This window comes from Aotus nancymaae, unplaced genomic scaffold, assembly GCF_030222135.1.
Source record: "Aotus nancymaae isolate 86718 unplaced genomic scaffold, 86718_ANA_hifiasm-v0.15.2.pri h1tg000108l, whole genome shotgun sequence".
NCBI lineage: Eukaryota > Metazoa > Chordata > Mammalia > Primates > Aotidae > Aotus > Aotus nancymaae.
In genome coordinates, this window is record NW_026988523.1 from 10,869,535 (window position 1) to 10,894,509 (window position 24,975).

Consider the following 24,975-nt stretch of genomic DNA (forward strand, 5'->3'; position numbering starts at 1 on the left):
CTGTATTGGGCAGCCCTCCTGGAGTAACTCAGAGCTGGAATGGGTTTAGGAGCCTGTGTTCTCTGTTTGTTCTCATGTGTTATGTTGATGGCATTCCCTTTTCGGCCACATCTCCCTCCCCATATTCAAGTAACTCCTTGGTCTGAGCTTTTTGGCTGCTTATTTCCCCTCTTGCTGTTGCATCCTCACCTTGTCGGTGACTCTACACTGCACCATGTATTGTTTTAATTTTGAGCACAATGTGAATTCTTTCCAAGTGTGACTGATATGCCCTCTTTTGGGGCTGAGAACCCATAGATCACATGCTCTTCTCCTCTGTGAAATGAAACCTCTGGTGCTTCTTTCTTTGCCACCTAATTTCCATGTTTCAATTTTGACCAAAAGCACTTAGTATATATAGTAAGGCAGCTTCATACCTCTGTTGCATAGTCTGAAGTAACACGTGGTATCACTTTTACATGACAGCCTAATGTCCCAAGAGATTATTAATAAAAAGTCCTGCTGTGCTGAAAGGAAAAGAGAGAAAGAGAGACAAAAAATAGAGACCCATTGGGCTCAGGGGAAGCTGAACCTGACCAGTGTGCAGAAAGAGGCAGAGACGTTCCATTTGTCTGGGAAGCACCATGCATACGGCTGTTTGACAGAAAGCACTGGACTAGTCATTCAGTAAAGAAAGCATGTTATCTCCTACCTGTAGCCTGAATAAAGCCATGATTCGTGTGTTGTAGGAAAAACGGATCGTGTCCTTGGATTCAGCCAACACCAGACTGATGAGTGCGCTGACCCAAGTGAAGGAGCGGTACAGCATGCAGGTCCGCAATGGCATCTCCCCCACCAACCCCACCAAGCTTTCCATCACGGAGAATGGTGAATTCAAAAACAGCAGCTGCTGATGGGCTTTGTGAATAGACAGACTGTGGAAGGAGACAGAAGGAAATTGACCCACTCTCCTATTCCCAGACCTTTACCTAGCCCCTCCAGGTTTACAGAATGTTTCTACTTCACAATGGCAATGTGGTGAGAAACTCTTGAATGAAGAAAGGAACCTTGTCTTTCAGGGCATAAGGCGACGACTTCCAAGGTCAATGCTTTTCCCCCACATCTCTATGTACATAGGGAACTTAGTTCTGGGCCATGTACAGAAAATACCACTGTAATATACCAAAAGGAAGTTAATAATGTAGATTACCTTTTTGATTATTGCTATTTTTATTATTGTTTTCCTCTTGTTGAAAGCACTGCAGTTGTTAGAGGAAGTAAAGTAGGAACTGTTGTATGAGTGAGACATGAGCCTGTGGGTTCAGTAGGTAGAGACCAAGCATCTATCTGATAGAAGCACATGGTGTGCAATAGGACATCGTCAGAATGAATTTTTCAGGGATTCATCCATTAGTTTAAAAACCCCACTTTGACCCCCTTGTCCTTTCAGAAAACATGCAAATACCAAGATCCATAAAAAACAATAATTTATTCCACTGATCAACCAAGACTGGTTCTGTTTGGACAGCTAATCTGATTTGGGATTCACTGTTTCAGACACAGACAAAAGCTGTTGCATCAAAACTGGACTTCAGGAGTAATTTCGATTGAACTCCTGTCAATATGTTTATTTCCTCTGTCTACAGCAGATGGGAATCTTCTCTTTTAGATAGGGGCTTTTTTTTAACCCCAATTGTAATAAAGGGTGTTCTTTTTCCTCTTTAGAGTTTACAAAACTATAAATATTTGTGTCTCCACGTACCATCTTCATCTTCACACATTCACTGCACTTTCCTCCCCATGGTGGGAGCTGTCATCGCCAACAGGGTTTACTCTCCCCTGGAGAGGTTATTTAAATAGCTGTCCATAAGCCATCCAGATCAACACCCTTTCTTCCATACAGAAAAGGGCTAACCATACCTAGCTGGAATCTCTGAATATTTCCTATTAAAAAATTTTTCTATTTGTTAAATTACAATTTTCGTTTGGGATAAAGACTTTATCCATTCTACTAGCAAATCTATAGGCAGGGTAATTTTATCTCCCTCTTTAACTTTTAAAGTGCTTCTTCCCCTTATCCCCTCAGTAAGGAAAGGAAATCCAAATCTGAAGTATCACTCTCTTAAAAGTGATGATTACTCATGTTTAAAAAAGAAAAAGAAAAAAATTGAAAGTGTCAGGATGGCACATTCCAATTGTTATTCCCATGCTCTTGGTAGATCTGGCAGTAATGACCCAATTTCAACTTTTGTCATCCATAGCCTTATGATTATAGAACAGAAAAAGTCATGGAAACTAATTCATTTCCTTTTTTCCAGAGGTGTGAACTGTCATCTTGAATGCAACCTTGATTACCAGAAGTATGGAATGTTACATGTTAGACAGACATTATATATACAAATATATATATATATATCCACACATATGTACATATAACTGCACAAATAGGAAAAGTTCATGCCTTCTATGCTGTTCAGATATAATGTTAAAAGGGTCTTGAATCTCTTTAAGCAAGATCTTAGCAGTTATTTTACATTGAGAAAGCAACAATGTTTCTCAAATAAGTTTATGTTGATTTTAAATTATAAGCTTTAAAGAATTTTTTTTCCAGAAAAAGGGGATGGAAAAAAAAAAAGACCTGAGGGAGCCATACGCATTGAGTGAGTGTTTCTCCATAGGAGAATATTTATAAGGGAACACATATAGTGCCGTCTTTTGAGTGATGCCCAGACAGACACCAAGCCCTCCTTTTCACCGAGTCCCAGGCTTGCATTCCAGCTTCTTGAGCTCTGCCCTTTCTCAGGTGGATCTTTGTGATGAACCTTACATTTTAGCAACCTCACCATGGCCACATAACCCACAACCTTTTAAAACAGCTTATTTCATAGCAGTCCCTGTTTCTGCCAGACAGAGATCTAAAATGGGAGCTTCTCATTGTGTTTATGTGATCTGCATACTTTATATCCAGCTGTTTTGACACTTTTGCATTTTCTTCACCTTTGGTATTTGTTTTGCAAATTCTTACACCTCTCCAAGCTGAAGGCACACTGTGGTCAAAATCACTTACTTTATTAGGAAAAAGAGGTAACTGTCCTGAAGTGCCCTTTGTTGCAGGAAGAAGAATTGAAGCATAGATGCGTTCTTGTTTGTGGCTATTCTCAGCTCAAGCCATGTTTAATTCATTCTTTGTAAAAGCCTTCAATTGTGCCACAGGAAACCTGGTAAGAGAACTGTCAGTTTCATTGACCTTAAGTATGTAATGTGGGTGATGTCTTGCCATTGAGTTTGGGAAGCTCTTAAGTGCTGATTATGGATTACAGAGGGCTGATAAAATTACCTACATTAGGAATCGAAAGAAGCCCCCAAAAAATGAAATGAGCTTTTGATGGATAAAATGTATCTTATTAGCATCATGGGAGCTCCTTAGAGGGCTGTCTTCATTGGAAGATTTAATGCCCAAAACATTTAGACAGATTATGCAGCCCTCTACTACCAGGTTATCTCGAATGAAGAAGAAATAGTAAAAATAGTAATAATAACAGTAAGAATGTTACAAGTAAGCTGAAAGTTCAGAGTTGTTGACAGGTGTTAAATGTTAGATTATCCTGTGAGCCTACTCCTGTCCAAACATTTTTCTCAGTATTTAGAGAACGCTGCAATCTGTAGAACCTACTCTGAAGGATTTTTTAAGAAGAGAAGCCAGCAACAGGTGATAATTTTTATGGAGATGTTTCTTTATTGGCTTTTCCTCAGTTCAAACAGGTATATAACTTTGTTTTGCTGAGAGGTGGAGGTACATGGTTGAAGAGAGGCAGATAGATTAAGAAAGCAACGTCTTGCACTTCCTGTTTCCCTCAATACAGCACCACATTGAGGGGTGCAGGATACATCAGGGTTGAGTGGAATTTGGAATTCAGGTGACGTGCTTGTAAAGTGCTTGCCTAGCTGACAACAGACTTGAACATTAATGAGGACAGTGTTGGTAGGAGTTAAAAAAGATTCATATTATCTTTTATATTACTGGAGCAATAAGCAATCTGAGCTGAAGCAGCAGAAAGAGTCACATTTCCATCAAGTCATCATATTCCCTGGGTCTCTGAATAAAAGCCATGTCAGAGGAGAGATTATAACTACGTAACTATAAGAAGCATTTGAGCACTTACTATGTTCCAAGCACTATCACCAAGGTTACTATTTGAGTTTCTGGCAGTCTAACAGTAAGAAAAATGTGGTAAAGTGAGGTAATCATGTTGCTATAGCTTTTTGCTTTTTTTCGTATGCTATGAAGTTGGTCAGAATTAGATTTCTCTGACTGGTCCGCTTCTGTGTTTCTCTGTGATGGTGTTAAGACTATGAAAGAAAAAGAAAGATTACCTAAGACTGCTATGAGCATTAACTCTATGCCCTTAAGAATGAGCTTGACTTTGGAAGTAAAGCTTTTCAGATCTTAGTCTACCCAGGGCCTTTGTTTATGGGTCTTTGGTTCTATAGACCCCTGGCTTTCACTGTGTTCTCAGAGGAATACCAGATTGAGAGCAGAGTTCTTTGGAAGTCCCAGAGCAAAATAACTGCCATCAAGTGAGTTTGCATTAGTATTTCTTTCCCCTTCCTCGAGGGTTAGTTTTCTCTAGCTTGGAGTTCCTGAGAAGGCTGGTTATGGGACTGAGCTTGAGAAAGGAACCCTCTTCAGGATTACGTCAGTCCCATAGTCTACTCCATTGTGACCTTGAGCCCCACACAAGCTTGACACCAGACTAGACTTGTCACTGGGCCAAACCCAACAGCTACATGCCACAGCTTCACTGCATTTTCAGCTACACCTTTGGAGACCACCTTCTCCTATCAACTGTGGAAAGCCTAAAGGGCTCTCTTCTCCATTCCCCTCCCTTTTTCAAGTCTAATAGTGAAATATCCTGCTTACCCCAGCAGTAAATAGTTGTCTTCCTACCCGTTACCTGGGGGCCAGTAATTTGGGATACTTTGTTTTTTCAATATGCCAGTTGAAGGACTTAGTTTCTTAAAAGCAAGAAAGGAGTGTTGAATTTTTAAATAGAATCTCTTTTCATGTTTGAATGATTGTGTGTAGTTCTAGAGGCATTCTTGTTGTCATGACCCAATTATGTATACTCTTGGGTTTAGGAAGGACAAAAGTGATGAAATTTGCATGAGATAGAATAAGTATCTTAGGAGGAGTGAAAGAACCTTAGGAAGAGACTTGACCATAAGGGAACAAATGCATCAGCAGTCTTCTCAGTAGCCCAGAGTTTCAAGGAAACAGGAAGATTTCTATCCTTTGCCCACTCTGAAAATACATAGATACATAGAAAGGCAGTCTCTGTACACAGCACATGCACACACCCACACAAAACACAATTCCTGGGGCTTCCTTTTTCTGAATGTTAATCCATTTTATGGAGTAGTGATTCCCAAATTTTGAGATTTTCAGATTTTATGCTCTTTTTAGATTTTATGACAGTCATTCTAGATTCATCCTAAAAAATGTACTATATGTGTTATATGTATATGTAAGTTAAAGTGACTTGAAATTGATTTAGTTTGGCATTGTCTCAAGAACCCTAGATATCATTATTGATACCATGGGGAATCATAGAAATAAAGTTAAGTATCACTGATCTGAGTGTAGGATCCAAAAATAAGTAGCTTCAGTTCCTGATCAGTTAAGTCTCAGGTGTTTGAGTAACCAACACAGCCAGACTTGGGGAATGCAGTGAGCCACCCAAGGAAAGGAAAATGGTAGTTTTTGCCTGTATTCAGCATACATTTTAATTTCCTACTCAGTTGTTATTTTTCATTTAAATACTCTCATTTAACCCTAGGAAGGTTGACTTTTTTGTTTTTTGTTTTGTTTTGTTTTGTTTTAGTTTGGGACTTAAAACCAGATTTATTTGTTGTTATAGAGAGATTTCCACAGAAGTTGTGTTTTAGGGACCTCCATCATCTATGTGGGGGTAGAGATATTTATGTATAAATACATCTTACGTGATTTCCGAACTTTCAAGGGAAACATTTCAATTTCCAGTTCAACAAAAGGTTAAATACTAATTGACTCAATGACCACCTTCAGAAAAGTTAAATAGTAAATTAGGTTAAATTTTGACTGGTGCTTAGACCTTTCCTAGTTATATTAACTTAAGCAGACAGCAGCACATTAACCTGAGTTACACCTGTGAGGAATTTACCTTCTAAATTTGATTTTGTTTTTCATCTCCAGGGCCTTAATAAGAGTGTGTTAACACACGACTATTTTACAATGATAGCTCTAAATAATTTATTTTTTATTTCAAGAAAGAGAAATACACCTTAGAAAAACAAAACCCAAGATTTTATTTTATTTTTAAAGCCATATTTTTGTGCTAGTAGCATTTAGATTGTTCCATATGTGAGATCCATATCTGCATTTCATTACCTGGGTTTGTCCTAAAGAAGATTTATTTTTGTTCTGTGAATAATTTTTGATGGTTCTTGTACATGTACAGATATAGATACGTTTGAGGTCTTTTATTGATATTCCTACAAAGACTACAAATAAACTTTAACTTTAAACATTTCAGACTAAAGTTGCTACTATATTTGACATATTGCTGTCTTCTAGCATGCACTTGGGTGACAAGGACACTTGGAAAGAAATAGAAATGAAACATAGAATATTATTCTGAAGATATATTTTAACATTAAGAACAGTCTGTCTTAGCATTTCCCAAGTTCTACGTAATAAGGTTTCAATTAGGACAAATAAATAGCATTAACATGTATTGTGATAAAGCTGTTACTTTCAACTTCTACAGAATTTGAAATCTCTTTAATAACTTGTGGCAGGTAAAGTTTCCTCTGGTTATTAAGAAGTGTAGCCCCACTTAGCTTCCCAGACCACTACTATCCTCGTAGTTCTTCAGTTAGATTAATGGGGTTTATTTTCAGGATTTTTGTTGTTTGGTTCAGGTTTTTTATTTTAAATTCTTAATAGAAGTTCATTTGTCATTCCCAAGTTTATTGTTCCCAAATACACCCATCTTCTCCTGCATCCCTGTTTCATTCTGTAAAATCCAGGGATTCAGGGTTCATGTGTAGTCTTATTTTGTGTTAGTTGTAGGTCTATGCTTTTTGGCACATCTTGAGTTCTTCCTAATCTTGTCCTACTGGGGATTAAAAAATTATAATTTACTCAAAATCCAGAGAAGATTGCATGAAAGGGAAACTGCGTATCCGTAGAATTGTGCTACTTTTTGTTCACTTCGAAGCTGACCCATTTCAGTCTGAATTGTTCGTGACCTAATGTAAGCTTTAAGACTTCCTGGATCTGAAACATCCAAAAGAGAGAAAGTGTTGATGTCTTTTTACCTCATGGTCCTCTCAGCCCTAAACTATCCACCCATAAACCTTTACGCATATCCATACCCTGTAATTGTTTTTAGCCTCCCTCTAGCTACCTGACTTTTTTCATTTGCATTTTTACCAGTGGGAAAATACATAAATTAATTTTGTTAGCAAAAAAAAAAAACATTTAATGACAAAGGACACTAAAACAGAAGTCTAAATCAATGATTTTTCAGTGCTGATTGTTCATCAGAATCACTGGGGAAGTTTTAAAAAAAAAAAGGAGTACCTCCTGAGCTCCACCACTGAACAATTAAATAGAATCTCTCTAAGGATGGGGCCAGGCTTTTTTTTCTTCTTTTTAACCTTGCCAGAGGATTCCAAAGAGTCAGGGGGTAAGAACCACTAGTCCAAATCAACCTCTGAGCACTGCGTGTAGGGGTCTTAAAATATTTGTGTCCCCAATCCTGAAACTGGGATAAGTTAGTTACAGGTATTTTCTTACCTTCTATTTGGAATTTAAAATGCTACTAAAATTCATAATATATACTTAAGCTTCCCACACAACACACCTTGTCCCCACCAATCCATCCTTTAAATCTGTGAGGTAGAAATTCTCTCCATTAACATATGGAATTGATACATTCTGACAAAGCTGATCAGAAAACGGAATTCCCCGTTTTGATGCCAGTTTCCCCACTGGCTTCAATTTAAAGCAGAAGGTAGATGGCTTCTGGTTTGGTGTCAGAAGCTTCAATGAGTACACCCTGCAAAGAGTGCTGAAGGGCCCTGGCCAGAATCAAATATGCTACATTTGACTTTAAAGAGTAAACAAGGCTGGGCGCAGTGGCCCACACCTGTAATTCCAACACTTTGGGAGGCCAAAGCAGGCAGATCACGAGGTCAGGAGAATAACACCATCCTGGCCCACATGGCGAAACCCTGTCTCTACTAAGATATGGGCATGGTGGCACATGCCTGTAGTCCTAACTACTCAGGAGGCTGAGGCAGAGGTTGCTGTGAGCCAAGATCACACCATTGCACTCCAGCCTAGCCACAGAGCAAGACTCCATCTCAAAACAAAAACAAAAAAAAAGAGTAAACATAGAGAACTCAAAATTCCTTTGTCTACCTCCACCACCCCCAACCAAAAAGAAGGCCCGGAACTACATTTGACTTTAAAGAATAAACAACATAGAGAACTCAAAATTCCTTTGACTGCCCCCGACCCTAAAAAAAGGTTCTTAACTTTTCTTTACCTAAAGTCTTATTACTTGAAACTTACCAATTGCTAAATTACACCATTCGTACTTGTTTTTTCAATAGCAAAATATACCAAAAGCTCTCCAGTCCCCCTGTCCACTCCTGGCAAGCATACAGTCACGTGCTCATGTGAATTTTCCAAAATCATGAGCATTTTGTAAGATTCAATTGGTTCTATGAAATTATAATAAAGAGTATTACATATCTTATTGTAATTTGTATATTGTGTGCTATATATTCTTTATATCAGTAAAATTTATAATAAACACATATACATTATATACTCATAGACACACATTACTGGTCTTTCTAGAAACTTGATTTTGTGAAATTCTAGAATAAACTGCCAGCGTGATATTTATTTGGCCTATGAATAAATTGCAATAAACTAACAGGTAAATGCCAATGTTTCCTTGTCTGTAAAATTAAGACTGTGGCTAACTGGTCCATAGGGTACTCTCTAGCACTGACATCCTGTGGTTATTATCTGATATAATTGAGAAATGTATCCTTAGACCACGTTCAAAAATCAGCTTGAAGCTTTTCTCTCAGTATTTAGGAACAATTCTTCCTCTTCACAGTCTCCCATGGCACAATACTTTTTAAGAACCAAAAATAAGTCTGGAACAAATGTATATTCAGAACACTATGGTGATGATGTTGATAATAATAGCCGACCAGCCATGGTGGTTCACTCTTAATAATTCCAGCGTTTTGGGAGGCTGAGGCAGAAGGATTGCTTGAGCCCAGGGGTTTGAGTTTGCAGTGAGCCATAATTGCACCACTGCACTCCAGCCAAGGTGGACAGAGCAAGACCCTGACTCGAAAATAATAATAGCTAATGTTCATTGAGCACCAACTGTGTGTCAGATTATTTGCTGAGCACTTTATATGGAATATATAATTTAATCATAACACCAACCATATAAGTTAGCCCTTGTTATTGTTCCTCTTTCATGAGGAAACTGAGGCTCAGAAAGACTAAGTTACAGTCGGGCAATGGTGGCTCACGCCTGTAATCCCAGCACATTGGGAGGCCAAGGTGGGTGGATCACCTGAGGTTAGGAGTTCAAGACCAGCCTGACCAGCCTGACCAACATGGTGAAACCCCATCTCTATTTAAAATATAAAAATTAGCCAGGTGTAGTGGCAGGCGCCTGTAACCCCAGCTACTCAGGAGGCTGAGACAGGAGAATTGCTAGAACCCGGAGGCAGAGGTTGCAGTGAGCTGAGATCACACCACTGCACTCTAGCCTGGGTGACAAAGAGCCAAACTCCATCTCAAAAAAAAAAAAGAACTAAGTTACTTTCCCAAAGCTACACAATGGATAAGGGCAAAACTAAGACCCAAACTTAGATCCCTCTGAATGTGCTGTCTTGACTTTAAAAAAAAAAAAAGCTTGGGAAAAATGTTGGAGAGGATAAGAAAAGATCCGAAAAGATCGTAGCACATAACCAACTTGTCACCATGAGCCAGTGATGGCGGTGGAACAAGATGAGATCATATTCCATAGGTTTTCCACCTTAATATATTGGTTTTTTTAAGACTGCAATGTCAAGTCATCTGGCTGATCAGAATTAGAAGAGTAGGTAGAAGTCTCACCTGTCTCAAAAGTTGGTCTTTCATTTCTTCTGGGTCCATCAGAGTTGAGATGGTAAAATCTGCTTTCAGGATTCCAAAAGGGTGCCCTGAAAAAGAAAATGCTGCCTGTTCAGGGGGATATTATCCTATTTCCTTTTGAAAACTTCAAGTTCTAGGCAGTCAGGAGCACCCGGTGGACAGCATAGATGCTACATGCTGATTTGGGATTTCAAAAAGAAAGAAGAAAGAAACTGCTGAGCAGAAGAATGCTCAGCTGCAATTGGGACCGACCAATTAGTGGCTGAAAAAAGAGTCCCAAACTTTGGGATAATGCGGGCTCTTCCACAGCCTGGCTACCCATCAGGCAATTATTTTCTTTTTTGTTTCTCCTGTAGTTTTCTCCTTACTTTTAATCCAGTAAGTAGATACTCCACACCATGCTGGAAATACCTCTCTTTGGGTCCCCACCACAGAAAACTCTTAAAAGTTATCTGACCCTTTAAATAAGTAGCCTTTGCCCATGAGCCACCCATAATCATCACAGGAATTACAATCTCATGTAAGACTACATTTGCATTTCATTTTATTGTTTATGAAGTTTATAATCATCTCAGATGCTCACAACAACCCTATGATATAGGCAGGGGAGTTTTTACTACGTCATCTGCTTTGCAGAAGAGAAATAGAAATTCAGAAACTTGTTCCCTAAATTTTCATAATAGTCATGGAGCATAAACTAGAATCCGCCTCTTTATTCCTATCCCTATTCCCAACATTTTGTGCTGTCTTTCATGGAAGGGTCTCAAGGGCCCTGTGCTAAGAAGTGACTGTCCAGATTCAACTGCTCCACCGGTAAGAGTGGGAACTTGGTAGACAGCAGCATTTACCTGATTTTGGTGCTGATGTTTTGTCTTTAGATTCTGAACTCAAATGTTGGGCCTCCGTGGCAGCAGCTGTATCTCTTCTGTCAGTGCCACTCCCTACACTGGTCACAGCTACAGGAGGGGAAAATAAAAGATTTATTGCAAATACAACCAGGAGTAAGGTGGCCTGATACTAGTGACTGCCCCGAGCTAAAAGACAGGCAGGGACCACCACTGCTAGCTGCTGCATAACCAGCGAGGTGGGAAGCTCAGAGCCTGCCGATCCCTGACTCACCCCCACAGGCTCTTGGACCCAGCTCTTGAGTAGCTACACCATCATCTTTCAGAAAGCACCCCTGGCAGAAGGATCTGTGGGGCTTGGGCAATATCAGGAGGTTTTTCCTCATCAAAATTTCTTTGTTCAGTAGCCTATTCTCCAAGGGGCCCAATGTCCTTATTTTGTCTGCCAACTACACAAAGCCCCCACCATGGCACCCAGGGACGCTCAACATCTCCGTCTCCATCCCAAAACAAGTTCAGCCTCTCCCCCAGCACCCCCTCTTCCCTTGTATGACTGGCCATGCCCAGACGTGCTCCAGCCAGAGACCCTGGTGTCCTCAGCGGCTCCCTTGCTCCGTCTCACCTGTTCTCATGTTCACTCACCAAAGTCCTGTCAGTGCCTTGCAGATGTCTTTTTATTTTTTCAAATATGGAAATAATCCTTTTATTTGGAGTATATCATAAAATATTTAAGCAAATATATCCCCTCCCCAACCCAGGGACACCCATGATTAACCCTTTGCTGTAGAAGGTCCTTCACACTCTTGAATTTGTGAATTTGAATGTGTAAAGATCTCTCTTGTTCGCTTTAAAGGCTGCATATAGTATTTCACTGAATATATCATAATTTACTTAACCAATCTGCTTCCAGTGGACTCACGTTGTTTCCAGCTTCTCACTGTAATAAACAATGCTGCAACAAACAACCCTGTGTGTGAAGGGTGCATAGCTATGTGTGTGCCTCATACGATTATTTCCTTAATTCCCAAGGGTAGAAGTCCTGTACAAAAGAGTTTGCACATGTTAAAACTGACAAAAATTCTGATACCAGAGTAGTAGCCCCAGTTGACACACCTACTGTGTCCGACATCACTGTTTTTCCCATATTCCCAGCATGATCCCCCTTTCAAATCTTTGCCACACTAGTAAGTACAAAAATAAGTTTTAAAACGGCATCTTTTGACTAGGTGTGATGGCTTACACCTGTTATCCCAACACTGGGAGGGTGAAGCAGGAGGATTGCTTGAGGCTAGGAGTTCAAGGCCAGCTGTGCAATATAACGAGATCCCATCTTAAAAAAAAAATTAGTCGGGTGTGGTGGTGTATGCATGTAGTTCTAGCTACTTGGGAGGCTGAGGTGGAAGGATTGCTTGAACCCAGGAGTTCAAGGCTGCAGTGAGCTATGATCATACCACTGCTCTCCAGCCTGGGCCACAGAGACCTTGTCTCTAAGAACAAAAAGAAAAAGTTAGTATCTTTTGTGTGTGTGTGTGTGTGTGTGTGAGATGGAGTTTTGCTCTGTCGCCCAGGCTGGAGTGCAGTGGCTCGATCTCAGTTCACTGCAACCTCCGCCTCCCAGGTTCAAGCGATTCTGCCTCAGCCTCCCCAGTAGCTGGGACTACATGCATGCGCTACCACGCCTGACTAGTTTTTGCATTTTTAGTAGAGAGGGGGTTTCACCATATTAGCCAGGCTGGTCTCCAACTTCTGACCTCATGATCCGCCCACCTTGGCCTCCCAAAGTGCTAGGATTATGGATGTGAGCCACTGCGCCAGGCCGAGTAAGCATCTTTTTAAACTTTGCATTTGTGTGGTTCAGTGAACAAAAGCTGGGCATTTTAAAAAATGTATTTGTATTGGTACTTCAGTTAATGTCACTTGTGAACAATGTGAAATCAATTCCCTCATGTCTCTCCCCACTCCAGTGCTCCAGAACAGGCCTCAGTTCCACTCACCCAGACTGTGCAATATTCTTTCCCCACATACACGTTTCCTGTCTCTTCTTTCCTGATTGGCCACCCCTCCAAAGGCCTCTTTCCCCACCCAAAGCATTGTAAATTTCTTTAATGAAGTGGATAAATGTGTAAAATTCAGAAACACAGAAGAGGAGGAAGCATCCATATTCTCATCCCTGAATGTAGTCACTGTCAACATTGTCACACATCTCCTTCCAGACTTCATTCCTATGGATTGTTTGATATTTCCTTTCAACCTGTGGTGACTGTATTGTGCACATAGCATTGATAATGCTTTTTTCACTTAGCATCCTAATACAAGCACTGTCCTACGTCATCCTAACCACCTTGCTTCTGGAAACTACAGATCTGAGCATTTTGCTCACCTGCAGTAAACCTCTGCTGGCTCCAGTGGGGGGGTGGGGATCAAGTCCTTCAGATTTTGCCCCCAGTGTACCCTTTTCTCGTCACCCCCTGCCACTCCCTTCCCCAGTACATGGCCCACGCCAGTCACATCAAACTGCTTGTCATTCCCAAACAAACCATACAGTTTGACGTCTGTCTTTACCCATGCTGTTCCTTCTGCCAGGAAGAACTTCCTAGTCTTTCCTGCCAGATGCAATCCTCCATTGTTACACCTTCTATGCCATTACCACCTTCCAGGCGGAATGAAATGAATCGCTTTCCTGCCACAGCTGTTGGTTCACACTTTTGTGCAGCACCTTCCAACTGTCCTGGCTGTCTCCATTAGTCCCTGTGAGACCATGTGCTTCTAAAAACAGGAAACAGCCCTGCTCATCTTGGCACCCACAGTTCAATGTCTTCTTCAAAACAAGTACTCAGGAAATGATTGTCAAATTAAATCATCTACCAGCATGCACTATCCCAGCCCTTGGAGAGATACAAGGAAGTACAGAACAGCCTCTGCCCTGTGAGATTCTGCAATCTCAATAATTCATAATTGTAATCATTTATATTTAATAAAACAAGAATGAGGCCAGCTCCATCTATTCAGGTAAGGAGAGAGGTGAGAGAAGGATGAGTCACTAAACGTTTCACTAGAGAATTGAGATTAAAATGGTAATAACTACCATTTATCGAGTGTCTGCCAGATGCCAGGCATTGAGAGATGAGAAAACTAAGGCTCAGAGAAGTTAGGAAACTTGCATAATGCCACACAGTAGGTATTGGAGCCAATATTCCAACCCTTGACTGTCAGACTCTTGCTCTTAGAACCAAAATGGATTAATTCTCCCCCAGATCACCCCACTTCACCTCCATCTCCATCCTAAATTACCCAGGGACGACGAGACTGAGCTGGCTCTGGCCAGACAGGACCCCTGTAGAATGCACTGGAATGCAGCTGGGGTGGGGAGACTGGCCCAGCACACAACATCCCCACACCACACCCCACCTCTCATCCTCAACTCCCCGGCCTGCGCCCTACGCATGGAAGCCAGGCCTGGTCGCCCCAAGAAAGGAACTCCCCAGGGTGCTGGGGCCTGCCTCGGGTAGAGGTCCTAGCTTAGAGCGACGCAGACAGGCACCTGTTTGGAGCCCTGCCCAGCTCCCAGCTGCCTCTGGGCGGGTGTTTTGGCTCAGGGCTGCAGAGTCAGGGGGCGCAGTTATCCTTAGGGGCACGGCTGGGCTCTCTGAGCCAGATGAGTCCGAGATGCTTTCTTTGGTCCCCAGAGACCTCCCGGGAGCCTGGGAGCCGAGGCCCCGGCTGGATGTGGCGGACCCAGTGGGTGCTGCTGTCCTGGGAGTAGCTGGGGCACGGCGGGTGGAGTTGAGCTGGGGGCTCGAAGCGGAGGCCAGAAGAACCGCAGTCACTTCCTGGGGAACAGAGAGACTCCCCCGAGAGGCCGGACCAGCAGGGCTCGGGGGCTGGGACGCGGAGGGCGCGGGGTAGGAAGACGCGCCCTGGGCAGTGACCGGAGGCATCCTGGGTCCTTCCCCCGGAACCGAGGTAAGGTTGGCCGGACGACCGGTTGACACCGCCCCTTGGGGATGGAGGGCCGCCGGGCCAGCGGAGGCGGAAGCGCGCGGGTAGGGGTCGCGGAGGCCGGGTTCGCGGGGCTCCGGGCTCCCGCTCTGCGTAAGCCGGGCCGCCGAAGCCGGGCCCTGCGAGGCGCCTACGGGTCCGGCGCTGGTCCCTAGGGCTGGAGAGAAGACTTCTGTGGGGTCCGCTGCGCCCGGGACCCCTCCCAAAGCCAAGGATGCCGACGAGTGGCGTCGCGCAGTGGCTCCCCGGGCCTGTGCCCCCTCCACGCCTGGCCTTGCCCACCCATTGCAAACAGGGGCTAGCAGGGAGGGCCTCCTGAACCCGATAGCGCGGCCCAGGTGGCCCGTGAGCCTGGGGCAGCCAGGCAGGTGCCAGGATAGACCTTAGATGAGAAGAAGACAGGCTGTCGCCCAGCTTCTGACCCGAATCTGGCCTGGGCGCTGTCTCCTTCAGGGTGAGGTCCCTTAGCCACTCACAGAGGACCCGCAGGATCTGGGCTCCCACACTCTCCAGTGCGAACTGTCCCATCCCACCTGCAGCTCCTTCCACCTGCAGTCCTCACCCAGCCACGCACCCCACTCCACTTTGCAAGCTAGATCCTCCTCATTCTTCCAGTAGTTAGAAAGTCACCTCCTCTGGGAAATCCTCGGGACAATTACAGAGGGGATGCTCCCCTTCTCAGTGTCCCCACCATGCCTGTGACTATACCAAGCACCAGCCTCTTCCCAACTGGCTGTGAGCGCCTTCAGAACAAGCCCTCCCTTTCCGTTGTGTCCCCTGCCGGCGGCTGTGCCTGGGCTAGCACAAGACTCCATCCACACTTTCTAATGAGTGAATGAATGAGGCTCTGCTCCACCTTGATCAAGTGCCCTCACTTTTCTGTGTCCTCAAAAAAACCAATAATCCCTTTGTGTGATACAGGAATCTGTAAGGAGGCCAGGAAAAAGGTGATTTTGCCCTCAATTACTCTAGTTAGCCTCAGAACTCTTGGGAAGTAAAATGAGGTAATAGCTGTGAAGATGTTTCAGGAATTCTTAAATGCCGTAGGATTGCTGTCACTGCCCTTCCCAGCCACCTCCCCACAATAATGCCAATAGCTCATCCCTCATCCTTTCCCTGCAGAGGAGCCTTCAATTCGGAGCGACTTTGGGAGGCCCCTCTGCGGTGTTACCCTCTGGTTACTGAGCCTCAGGGCCTCTCTGCTGATTTTTCCCCAAGAGCACTGCTCAGCCGTCTTCCCACTCTGTCTCCCAGGCCAGGGCACAGCCTCCCCTGGGTCTCCTGGCCCTGGAGCTGCAAGTCCAGTGGCCCAATTCTAGGAAAAGGGAGTTTGCTGGTGCCTCAGTCCTCCTTCCCCAGCCCCGGGCCGGCCCAGCAGGGTGGGGAGCGGAGGGAAACTCCCCTCTGCATAAGTGGCCCTTGACTGCCATCCCCCTTAGCTCACCCCTTTTCTAGGCATTCACTGGCACTTCTAGGAGGGGCCTATGGGGCCTCCCCTGGCCCGCTGCCTGCAAGCCACCCTTGCCACTTCCCCAGACTCTGAAGACCCCAGATCCAGCCGACGACAAGCTCAAAGCACCTCTGCCTGGCCTGGGAGTTGTTTCCTCTGTCACTTCTGCAGAGGAAGTGTGGAAGAGTGGAGGCAACTCTGCCGAAGCCCGGTGTCCAATCGAGGGGTCTGCAAGAAAACAGAGCAAGTGTGAGGGCAGGGTCTGCAACACCCAGCAGTGAGCCGCCACCCCAGGCTCTGATGGCCCCGCATTCGGTTCCCCATCACGGTAGCCAGACTCAGGAGGGCGCAGTGGTTGCACATCTACCGTGTGCCCTGCAGGAGGCGCATTCGCCATCCCCAATCCTCACAGCAAGCAGCGCCTCAGGGAGGAAGAGCTCTTTATGGGTAAGGATCCTGCGTCTCATCAAATCCAAAACAGAAAGAAACAGTCAAGAACAAGCAGATCCACAGAAACAGAAAGTAGGTTTGTGGTTGCCGGGGAGGGGAGGGAGTGACTGTTACCTGGTAAGGGGTTTCTTTGGGGTGGGGGGTGATGAAAATGTCCTAAACTTAGATTAATGACGATGTTTGGACAACCTCGTGAATATACCAAAAGCCACTGCAGTGTACCCTTTAAAAAGGTAAATTTTGGCCAGGCACAGTGGCTCACGCCTGTAATCCCAACACCTTGGGAGGCCAAGGTGGGTGGAACACTTGAGGTCAGGAGTTCAAGACCAGCCTGGCCAACATGGCAAAACCCCATCTCTACTAAAAATACAAAAACTAGCCAGGCGTGGTGGCATGCGCCTGTAATCTTAGCTATTCGGGAGGCTGAGGCAGGAGAATCACTTGAACCCAGGAGGTGGAGGTTGCAGTGAGCCGAGATAGCTCCACTGTACTTCAGCCTGATTGACAGGGTGAAACTCTGTCTCGAAAATTAATTAATTAATTTAATAAAAAATAAAAAGGTAAATTTTAAGATGGGAATTATATCTCAATAAAACTTACCAAAAAAATTGGGGGAAGGAGGAAGGGAGGAAGGAGAGAAGGAACGGGCAAAGCAGAAGGATACCTATCGCACAGCCACGGACAGGCTCAGAGCACCTCTGCCTGGCCTGGGGGTTGTGTCCTCTGTCAACAGGGTTAACAGGGCCACCAGGCAGGCCTTGGGCTCCCATGCATTCACAGGGACAGAACAACGACCATGGCTCCCATCTGGCTGGGGGCCCTCTCTGTGCCAGGGTTTCTACTTGGCCCCTTACATTCACTTTCTCACTCAGCCCTCAGAGCCATCCTATGAGGGGTGCCATCGGTTCATTTTGTCCATTGTATTTCCCAGATGAGGAGAAGGAGGCTCTGAGAAGCTGCCCACCTTATTTCTAGCAAGCGGTAAAGTCTGTCTGATTCCAAAGCCCAGACTCTTGACTTCCTTGTCCAATAACGGATTGCTCTTGCCAACTGCCAGTGCCCTAAGGCTGGATGAGTCTGTTCCATTATTTAAAGATCTCCAGGATTAAAATAACCTGCTCCCACATTTATAGTGCAAGGATTTCAGGAGCCTGCTCCAGAACTCAGTTACCCTCCGAGTCTAGCAGTGCTTCCTTGGGTCTATCGTCAATGTCACCTGCTGCCCAATCAACCCATTTCCCGCCTCGTTCTATCCTCAGTGGGCCCAGGGTCAGCAAGAGCAGACTCTCACTCACCGTAGAAGCAGATGAAGGGCAGCAGGGAAGAGCAGTGCACCGAGTACACTTGCAGGGAGTAGGTCACATAGATGCCGAGAGCTGCGCACAGTCCTCTCACCATCATCGGCACCTGCAGCCAGGAGGGGATGCTGGCCCCCAGCTCACTGGACCAGCTCAGAGATCCAGAGTTCGCATTGAGATAGAGGCCAATCCAGGCTTCAGTCTCACTCACGAGGGATCTTAAGGCCTCCTTGCCTGTCTTGTCCGTCACCATCTGCAGGTCGGCCAGGTCCGTGTGGTGGCTGCGGCAGTACAGCAGGGCCGAGTACCACGTCATCACTTGGTCAAATCTCATGAAGGTCTGACCACCGATCTGGACCGCAGCTGTGGTCAAAGAATGTGGACATCACAGGCCAGAGGGCCTGGATCTCTGACAGCCCAGCCTCCATCACCCCTGGGGCAGAATTCTGGTCTGACACGGGCGGACCCTTGTCCCCAGTCCTTGAGTGTTAGATTTGTTCAAAACCACAATTTTATACGTAGACTAAATACTAGGTTGGAAGAATGGGTGAGCTATCATAGCAGCAGGTGGCGAGAGCATTAGGGAAAAGTAGGGTTAAGAGTTATTGTAGCTATATGGCCTCACAGGTTCAGTTTAAGTCCTAATTTCTTCACCTATACAATGGGGTAATCATAGTACCTAAGGTCAGGACCGCATGAGATCACATATGCAAATGGTTTAGCACAGTGACTTATTAATAGTATGCACGTAGCAAGATGGTAGTGACCATTTGGGGGGTGGCTATGAGGCAGACAGAACAATCTTGGTTTGGGGTCACCTTTGAGTGTGTTTTCTAGGGACTGTGCCTGCCCCACTGGCTCTCAGGCAAATCCAGGGCTGAGCAGAATGGAGGAAGTGTGCGATGTTCCCAGGCTCACCGTGCCTGGAGAGCCAGGGAGAAGAGGCCAGCCTGGAGAGCCAGGGAGAAGAGGCCAGCCTGGAGGGACGGGCCCGGTAGACAGGAGGCAGAGCAGGCTTGGTGGCCTAGCCTTCCAGGGAGCCCAGACAGACTGAGATGCCGACCTCCCAGAGCCACCACTTCCAGTCCCTGCCCGAGGCTGGACTGGGCCAGGTCCTGAGGAAGGACAGGCCCAGCCTACCCTGCCCTTCATCAGGCCCGTCCCATCTTGTAGCACATACACCCACACATCTGAGCTTCCAGACAAGGCAAGTTTGGAACGATGTAAGCGGCTGGGACTCGACCTGAGGCATTAATTCCAGGGGGCCCGCCCGGAAGAGAAAACACTTGTGTTTACGGAGTTGGGAGTCACATGCTCAAATTTAAATGGAGCCTCCCAAACTCGGACATGGGCCTTTTACCTAAGCCCACTGAGATTTGCCTCTGATTTCCGTATCATTTTCCCTATCTAAACTGGTTTTTTAAAGTTACTCTTGATTAAACCCCTAGTACGTGCCAGCCCTTGAGCTATGCATGTGGCCTGTGCCATCTTTGAAACCCCCACTACCATCCTGAGAAGTTGGTGTCATTAACCTCAGTTCACAGATGAGGAAAAGGAAGCTCAGGGAGGTGATAACCTTCCCGAACTCATGCCATGCTGGAGATTCAAACATGGGAAGCCCTGCCATCTTCACTCTACAGCCCTGTGCTCCACACCATGCAGAAAACCCACTCCACAGACCAGACTCAGGGAGTAGATTGCCTCTGTCATAGAACTTCTCTCTATCAGATAGGAAGAAACTTTTCAAAAGATACCAAGGCAGTAATGCCAGAGAGCACTATTTCAGAGAAGCCACCCCCACCCCCAGATGAATGAGCAGGTACTTGGGCTGTGAAGAGGAACCACCCTGTCTCAACCCCAGAGTGAGAGCTGGGCTGCAGCCGGGACCCACGCTCTGATTCCAGTCTCTGGTTGGAGACCTTGAGCCAGTCACCGTCCCCTCTGGGCCCATCAGAAGAATAAAGACATTGGTCGGATCAATGGTTCACACCTGTAATCCCAGCACTTTGGGAGGCCAAGGCAGGTGGATCGCTAGAGCCCAGGAGTTCAAGACTAGCCTAAGCAACATAGCAAAACCCCATCTCTACTAAAAATACACAAAAAAATTAGCTGGGCATAGCGGCATATGCCTGTAGTCCCAGCTACTCAGGAGGCTGAGGCAGGAGGATCACCCACCTGCTGTGAGTGAGCTGTGAGTATACCACTGCACTGTAGCCTGGGAGGCAGAGTGAAGCCATCCACGTCTTAAAAAATAAAAATAAAAAATAGGCCAGCTGTGGAGGCTCACGCCTGTAATCCCAGCACTTTGGGAGGCCAAGGCGGGTGGATCACCTGAAGTCAGGAGTTTGAGACCAGCCTGGCCAACATGGTGAAACCCTGTCTCTACTAAAAATACAAAAATTAGCCAGGCGTGGTGGCGAGCACCTGTAATCTCAGCTACTCAGGAGGCTGAGGCAGGAGAATTGCTTGAACCCGGGAGGTGAAGTTTGCAGGGAGGCAAGACCATACCATTGCACTCCAGCCTGGGTGAGAGAGTGAGACTCCGTCTCGAAAGTAAATAAAAATTAAAAATAAAGAACATTGATTCTCTACATGGGGTTCAGCCAGGTTCTCCATGGGGCCGCAAAGCCTGGAAATCCCTCCCAGACAGCCAGGCAGTAGTCAGGGGAACAAGGGAACCTGGGGGTGGAGATCCTGCCAGCTGGTCCTGGTGGAGAGGTCCAAGGCAAAACAAGCCAAATTCCGAGAAAAGGGAATGGGGGCAGCTATGTACCTAGCTTTGGAGAGGTGGTTAGGCTGAGAGAGGGCTTCGTGGAGATGAGGTGCCCAACATCAGGGTCTGTAAAACAGAAACAGACCACAAGTTACGGGGAGGCCCAGGATCCTCTGCAGGCATCAAGAGCTGCCCAGTTACAACCAGGAAGACCGAGCTCAGCAGCAGGCAGGCTCGTCCATCCCTTTCTACACTGATTCAATCCATTCAATAAATACTGAGCACCTACTGTGTTGCCGACCCTGTTCTATGCCCTAGGAAAATGGAAATAAGAGAAGCAGAGTCCTTGCTCTCGAAGAGACGATGAGAAGGAGCGAGTCTTGCAGAGAGCTGGGAGGAGCCTCCCGAGCAGAGCCACAACAAACGCTAAAGCTCTGTATACATGCAAGATATAATTCTATTTTCAATGATGTACATTTTGTCCTAATTTCACCAGCCCACAGCAAATGTCCTGTGGTGGGAAGGAGACAAAGGAAGTTGTGTGGCCGGGACAGGAGTAGGAGAGGAGGCCAGAGAGGCGAGGCGAGGCCTGACGGCTGAAGGACAGGGCTCTGAGTGCTGCCAGGGCCCACTGATTCTTTTCTTTACAGGGAAGTGATCTGATTTGCCTTTTTACAAGCTCACTCTGTGTAGAGAACAGGCTTTAGTGGGCAAGGGCAGACCAGAGGAGAGACGGCACTGACTTGGCCCCTGTGCTGGCAGCAGAGGTGCAGAGCTAGAGAGCGTGAGGGGTCAGGACCCATCTTGGTGGAGTGCGGGGACAGTGTAGGGAGCAGGGCACAACCCCATATACATACCCCTCCCTTTGCAGGCCTCCTGGTCCCAGGCACACGTACCACTCCTGTAATCTCCTTACTCCCTTGGGAACCCAGCATTGAAATCTAGGCAGCTACACCTGCTATTCTCAAGGTCCCAGGGCAGGCACCATGTGGCCGTGTTGGGCGCACATGAGGTCAGCCCTCCATAACTGTATTTGAGAGGTGAAGATGGCACAGAGTTGGACTGAGTTTGGCTGACAGAGGGAAAAGCAGGCAGTGACACTCTTACCAGGCAAGTGCTGTGCACGCTACAACCAGCTCCTGCATGATCTTCCCAGAAGCAACAAGTCAGGAGTCAGGCGCACCAGCAGTCAGGACAGAAGGGGCCCGGTGGAGCACAAGGATGGGGCCTTGTGCCTGGCGTACCAATGTGTGAGCCAACCTGAGGAGTTGGCTCACACTGCCCACTTAACAGGAAGCAGGGCATCTCCAGAGGGCGGCCACTCCCCTCCTGCCCAGCTCTGAGACCCTAACTATGCACCTCCTTCATGAGGAGGAGACTGAATTCTGCTCTCGCTTCTGCACAGGTTCGCATGCATCCCTCAAACCCCAGCCTGAATTTCCATTTTGGCTCCCTTTTTCTCCTTCCCCCAAATCCTTAACTGGCAAGAGAACTTTCCAGATTTTATTTTTACTCTATCTTGAGTTGCACCCATTTTTTTCTAACGGGGTCTGCAGAATAGGGGTGCAGAGGAAATAGAAATGAAGGCCACAGAGAGCAAGTGATGTGGCAAAGAGTAAAGTCATGACCAGTTTTCCTCTGAAACGGTGAATCTCCCCCCTCCGCCCGCCTTTGCTGTTGAAAAGTAACAAGCAACCCTGGCCAGGCCCAATGACTCATGCCTGTAATCCCAACACTTTGGGAGACTTGAGGCAGAAGGGTCACTTGAAGACAAGAATTTGAGACGAGGCTGGGCAACATAGCAAGACCCTGTCTCTATTAAAGGTGTTTGTTTTTAAGACAAAGTTTCGCTCTTGTTGCCCAGACTGGAGTACAATGGCGCGATCTTGGCTCACTGCAACCTTCGCCTCCTGGATTCAAGCAATTCTCCTGCCTCAGCCTCCCTAGTAGCTGGGATTACAGGCGCCCACCACCAAGACCAGCTAATTTTTTGTATCTTTTGTAGAGACAGTTTTCACTATGTTGCCCACACTGGTCTTGAACTCCTGAGCTCAAGCGATCTACCCACCTCAGCCTCCCAAAGTGTTGGGATTACAGGCGTGAGCCACCATGCCTGGCTTTTTTTTTTTTTAATTAGCCAGGTGTGGTGGCATACATCTGTAGTGCCAGCTGCTCAGGCGGCTGAGCAGGAGACTCACTTGAGCCCAGGAATTGGAGGTTACAGTGAGCTATGATCACACCACTGCACTCCAGCCTGAGCAACAGAGTGAGGCGCCTGGCGGGGAAAGCGAAGCCTGAAATGTGAATGTGAACACACCATAGTAGCAGAGGAAGGGCTTCTGGGCTGTGCAGGAGGCACCCCCGATGTTGGGTAATTTCATCCAAGTGTACAGTGTGGCACAGAGGCCCACCCTGAATTCGGGCAGCTTCGGGGCCCACTCCAGGGCTGTGAAGGAAGAGCCGCTGGACCACCTCAGGCCAGAAGTGCTTGCGTCGAAAAAGAGGCCAATCCAAGCTGGGGTGCTGGTCATGAGGGAGTAGAGCTTCGTCAGGTCACTCAGCTGCAGGTAAGCGAGGTCTGTGTGGTGCAGCCGGCAGTGCTGCTGGGCGTCGGACCAGCTCAGCTCCTCCTTCACCAGAACGAAGTTCCTCTCACTGCTCACCAGCTGCAGGGCTGGAGCAGGAGAGGCTGTCACAGCACGGCTGTCCCTCCCCTCCCCACCTCTAGTCCTCAGAGAGCTTTCAGCCACACCCTGGTGGGCCTCCCCAGCCTCCTCGCCCCCTCTGCGCCTCGCCACTGGCCCACCAGTCGTATCCAGCTCTGCCTCCCAGCCTTGGCACAAGCTGCTCTCTTTATCTGGAAAAGCTGGCCACCTCCTCCAGCTCCCTCAACCCACGAATCCTATTCTCCCATTCCCTCATCTCCCCAACCCCTTTGCCCGGCTAGCTCCCCGCCCTTCTGCTCCATCCTTTCTGCAGAAAAGGTGAGGTGCCTTTCCTGTGTGCTGCACTTGGTGCTTGATAACAACAGACAAGGCCTGCTGAGCGCCGCCATGTGCTGTCAGCTCACGGAATTCTTCCAGCTGCCTAAGATATCATTCTGCCTGTTTTACAAATGAGGGAACCAAGTCACAGAGAGTTAAAGAGACATGGCCAATGCCACCCAGTGGGAAGGGAATACAGCCCAGACTCAAGAACCCTGGGCAGGCTCCCAGCTCCAGGCCCTTATCCATGGCAGGGCACTGCCCCTCCAGCAGGGTCTCATAGCCAAAGCTGCACCCTAGAGTCATTTAAGGAGCTTTTAAACACACCAATTTCCAGGCCTGCCTAGAGCGAAGATCTGAATCTCTGTTGCTGGGACCAGCATTGGAATTTTTTAAAAGCTTTCAGGGAAGAGACTTTTTTGCTTTTCTGTCTGTACTACCTGGTCTAGGCAACTTAGGAGCAAAGAACAAGCCTCATTTATCATGATATTCCCAGGGCCCAGACAATGCTGGGCACATCAAAGGGCTCAATGTATTGAAATGAAAGAAAGAGAAGGGAAGGAAGGAAGGAAGGAAGAGAGAAGGGAGAGAGGGAAGGAGGGAAGGAGGGAGGGAGGGAGGGAGGGAGGAAGAAAGGGAGGGAGGGAGGGAGGAAAGAGAGGAAAAGGGAAGGAAAGGGAAGGAGGGACTAACGAGCAAATCAAAGGTCTCCCAGGAAGCCACCCCAAGCCCCAAGATCTGTGTTCCTTCCTTCCTTGAGTCCCAGTAAATGCGGCGGGACAGGGCTGCCCTGCTCTGCCCAGGCCCTGCCTGTGGAGAGAGGCAGAAAGGAGTGAAGGACTTGGCGCTGGGATCTTGGGGGTCCTGGCCAGAAGGAACCCTTCAAGCTAGATGCCCCAAGGAGAGGAGAATGAGACCGGGGAGCTGGGCCCAGGCGGTGGCAGGGAAGAAGGGGGCGGGGTGGGGGAGTCTGAGGAGGCACTTGGAGAAAAGCGCCAGCTCCTCACGCCCGCCACAGCGGAGGATGCTTCCTGCCGC

At 46.7% G+C, this 24,975-nt stretch overlaps 2 protein-coding genes across 9 annotated transcripts in view; one reads left to right on the forward strand and one right to left on the reverse strand.

Annotated features, from left to right (window-relative positions):
- Positions 1-8,983, forward strand: part of RASAL2 (RAS protein activator like 2) — a 375,087-nt gene extending 366,104 nt beyond the window's left edge. For all 8 annotated transcript variants that reach the window (XM_012444491.3, XM_012444487.3, XM_012444488.3 and 5 more), the window contains one exon: positions 729-8,983. In XM_012444491.3, the coding sequence (XP_012299914.1) occupies positions 729-893 (165 nt within the window). In that variant the 3' untranslated portion in view covers positions 894-8,983. The remainder of the gene's footprint in view (positions 1-728) is intronic.
- Positions 6,301-24,008, reverse strand: CLEC20A (C-type lectin domain containing 20A). The gene is made up of 8 exons (XM_021668096.2): positions 23,885-24,008; positions 23,271-23,786; positions 21,014-21,079; positions 18,238-18,603; positions 16,622-16,720; positions 11,047-11,154; positions 10,181-10,266; positions 6,301-7,297 (listed from the first exon to the last, which is right to left on the reverse strand). The coding sequence occupies exons 1-8, from the start codon at positions 24,006-24,008 to the stop codon at positions 7,217-7,219; spliced, it is 1,446 nt and encodes a 481-aa protein (XP_021523771.2). The 3' UTR covers positions 6,301-7,216.
- Between the last annotated feature and the right edge of the window lie 967 nt (positions 24,009-24,975).

Coding starts and splice junctions, on each gene's coding strand:
- CLEC20A (XM_021668096.2), bottom strand. CDS start 24,008: ATGGCGGCGCTCAGCAGGCCTTGTCTGTTGTTATCAAGCACCAAGTGC. Junction 21,080..23,270: donor GCCCTTCCTCTGCTACTATG/GTGTGTTCACAT, acceptor TCTGTTTTACAG/ACCCTGATGTTGGGCACCTC. Junction 11,155..16,621: donor AACTCCCAGGCCAGGCAGAG/GTGCTTTGAGCT, acceptor CCCCTCCTGTAG/CTGTGACCAGTGTAGGGAGT.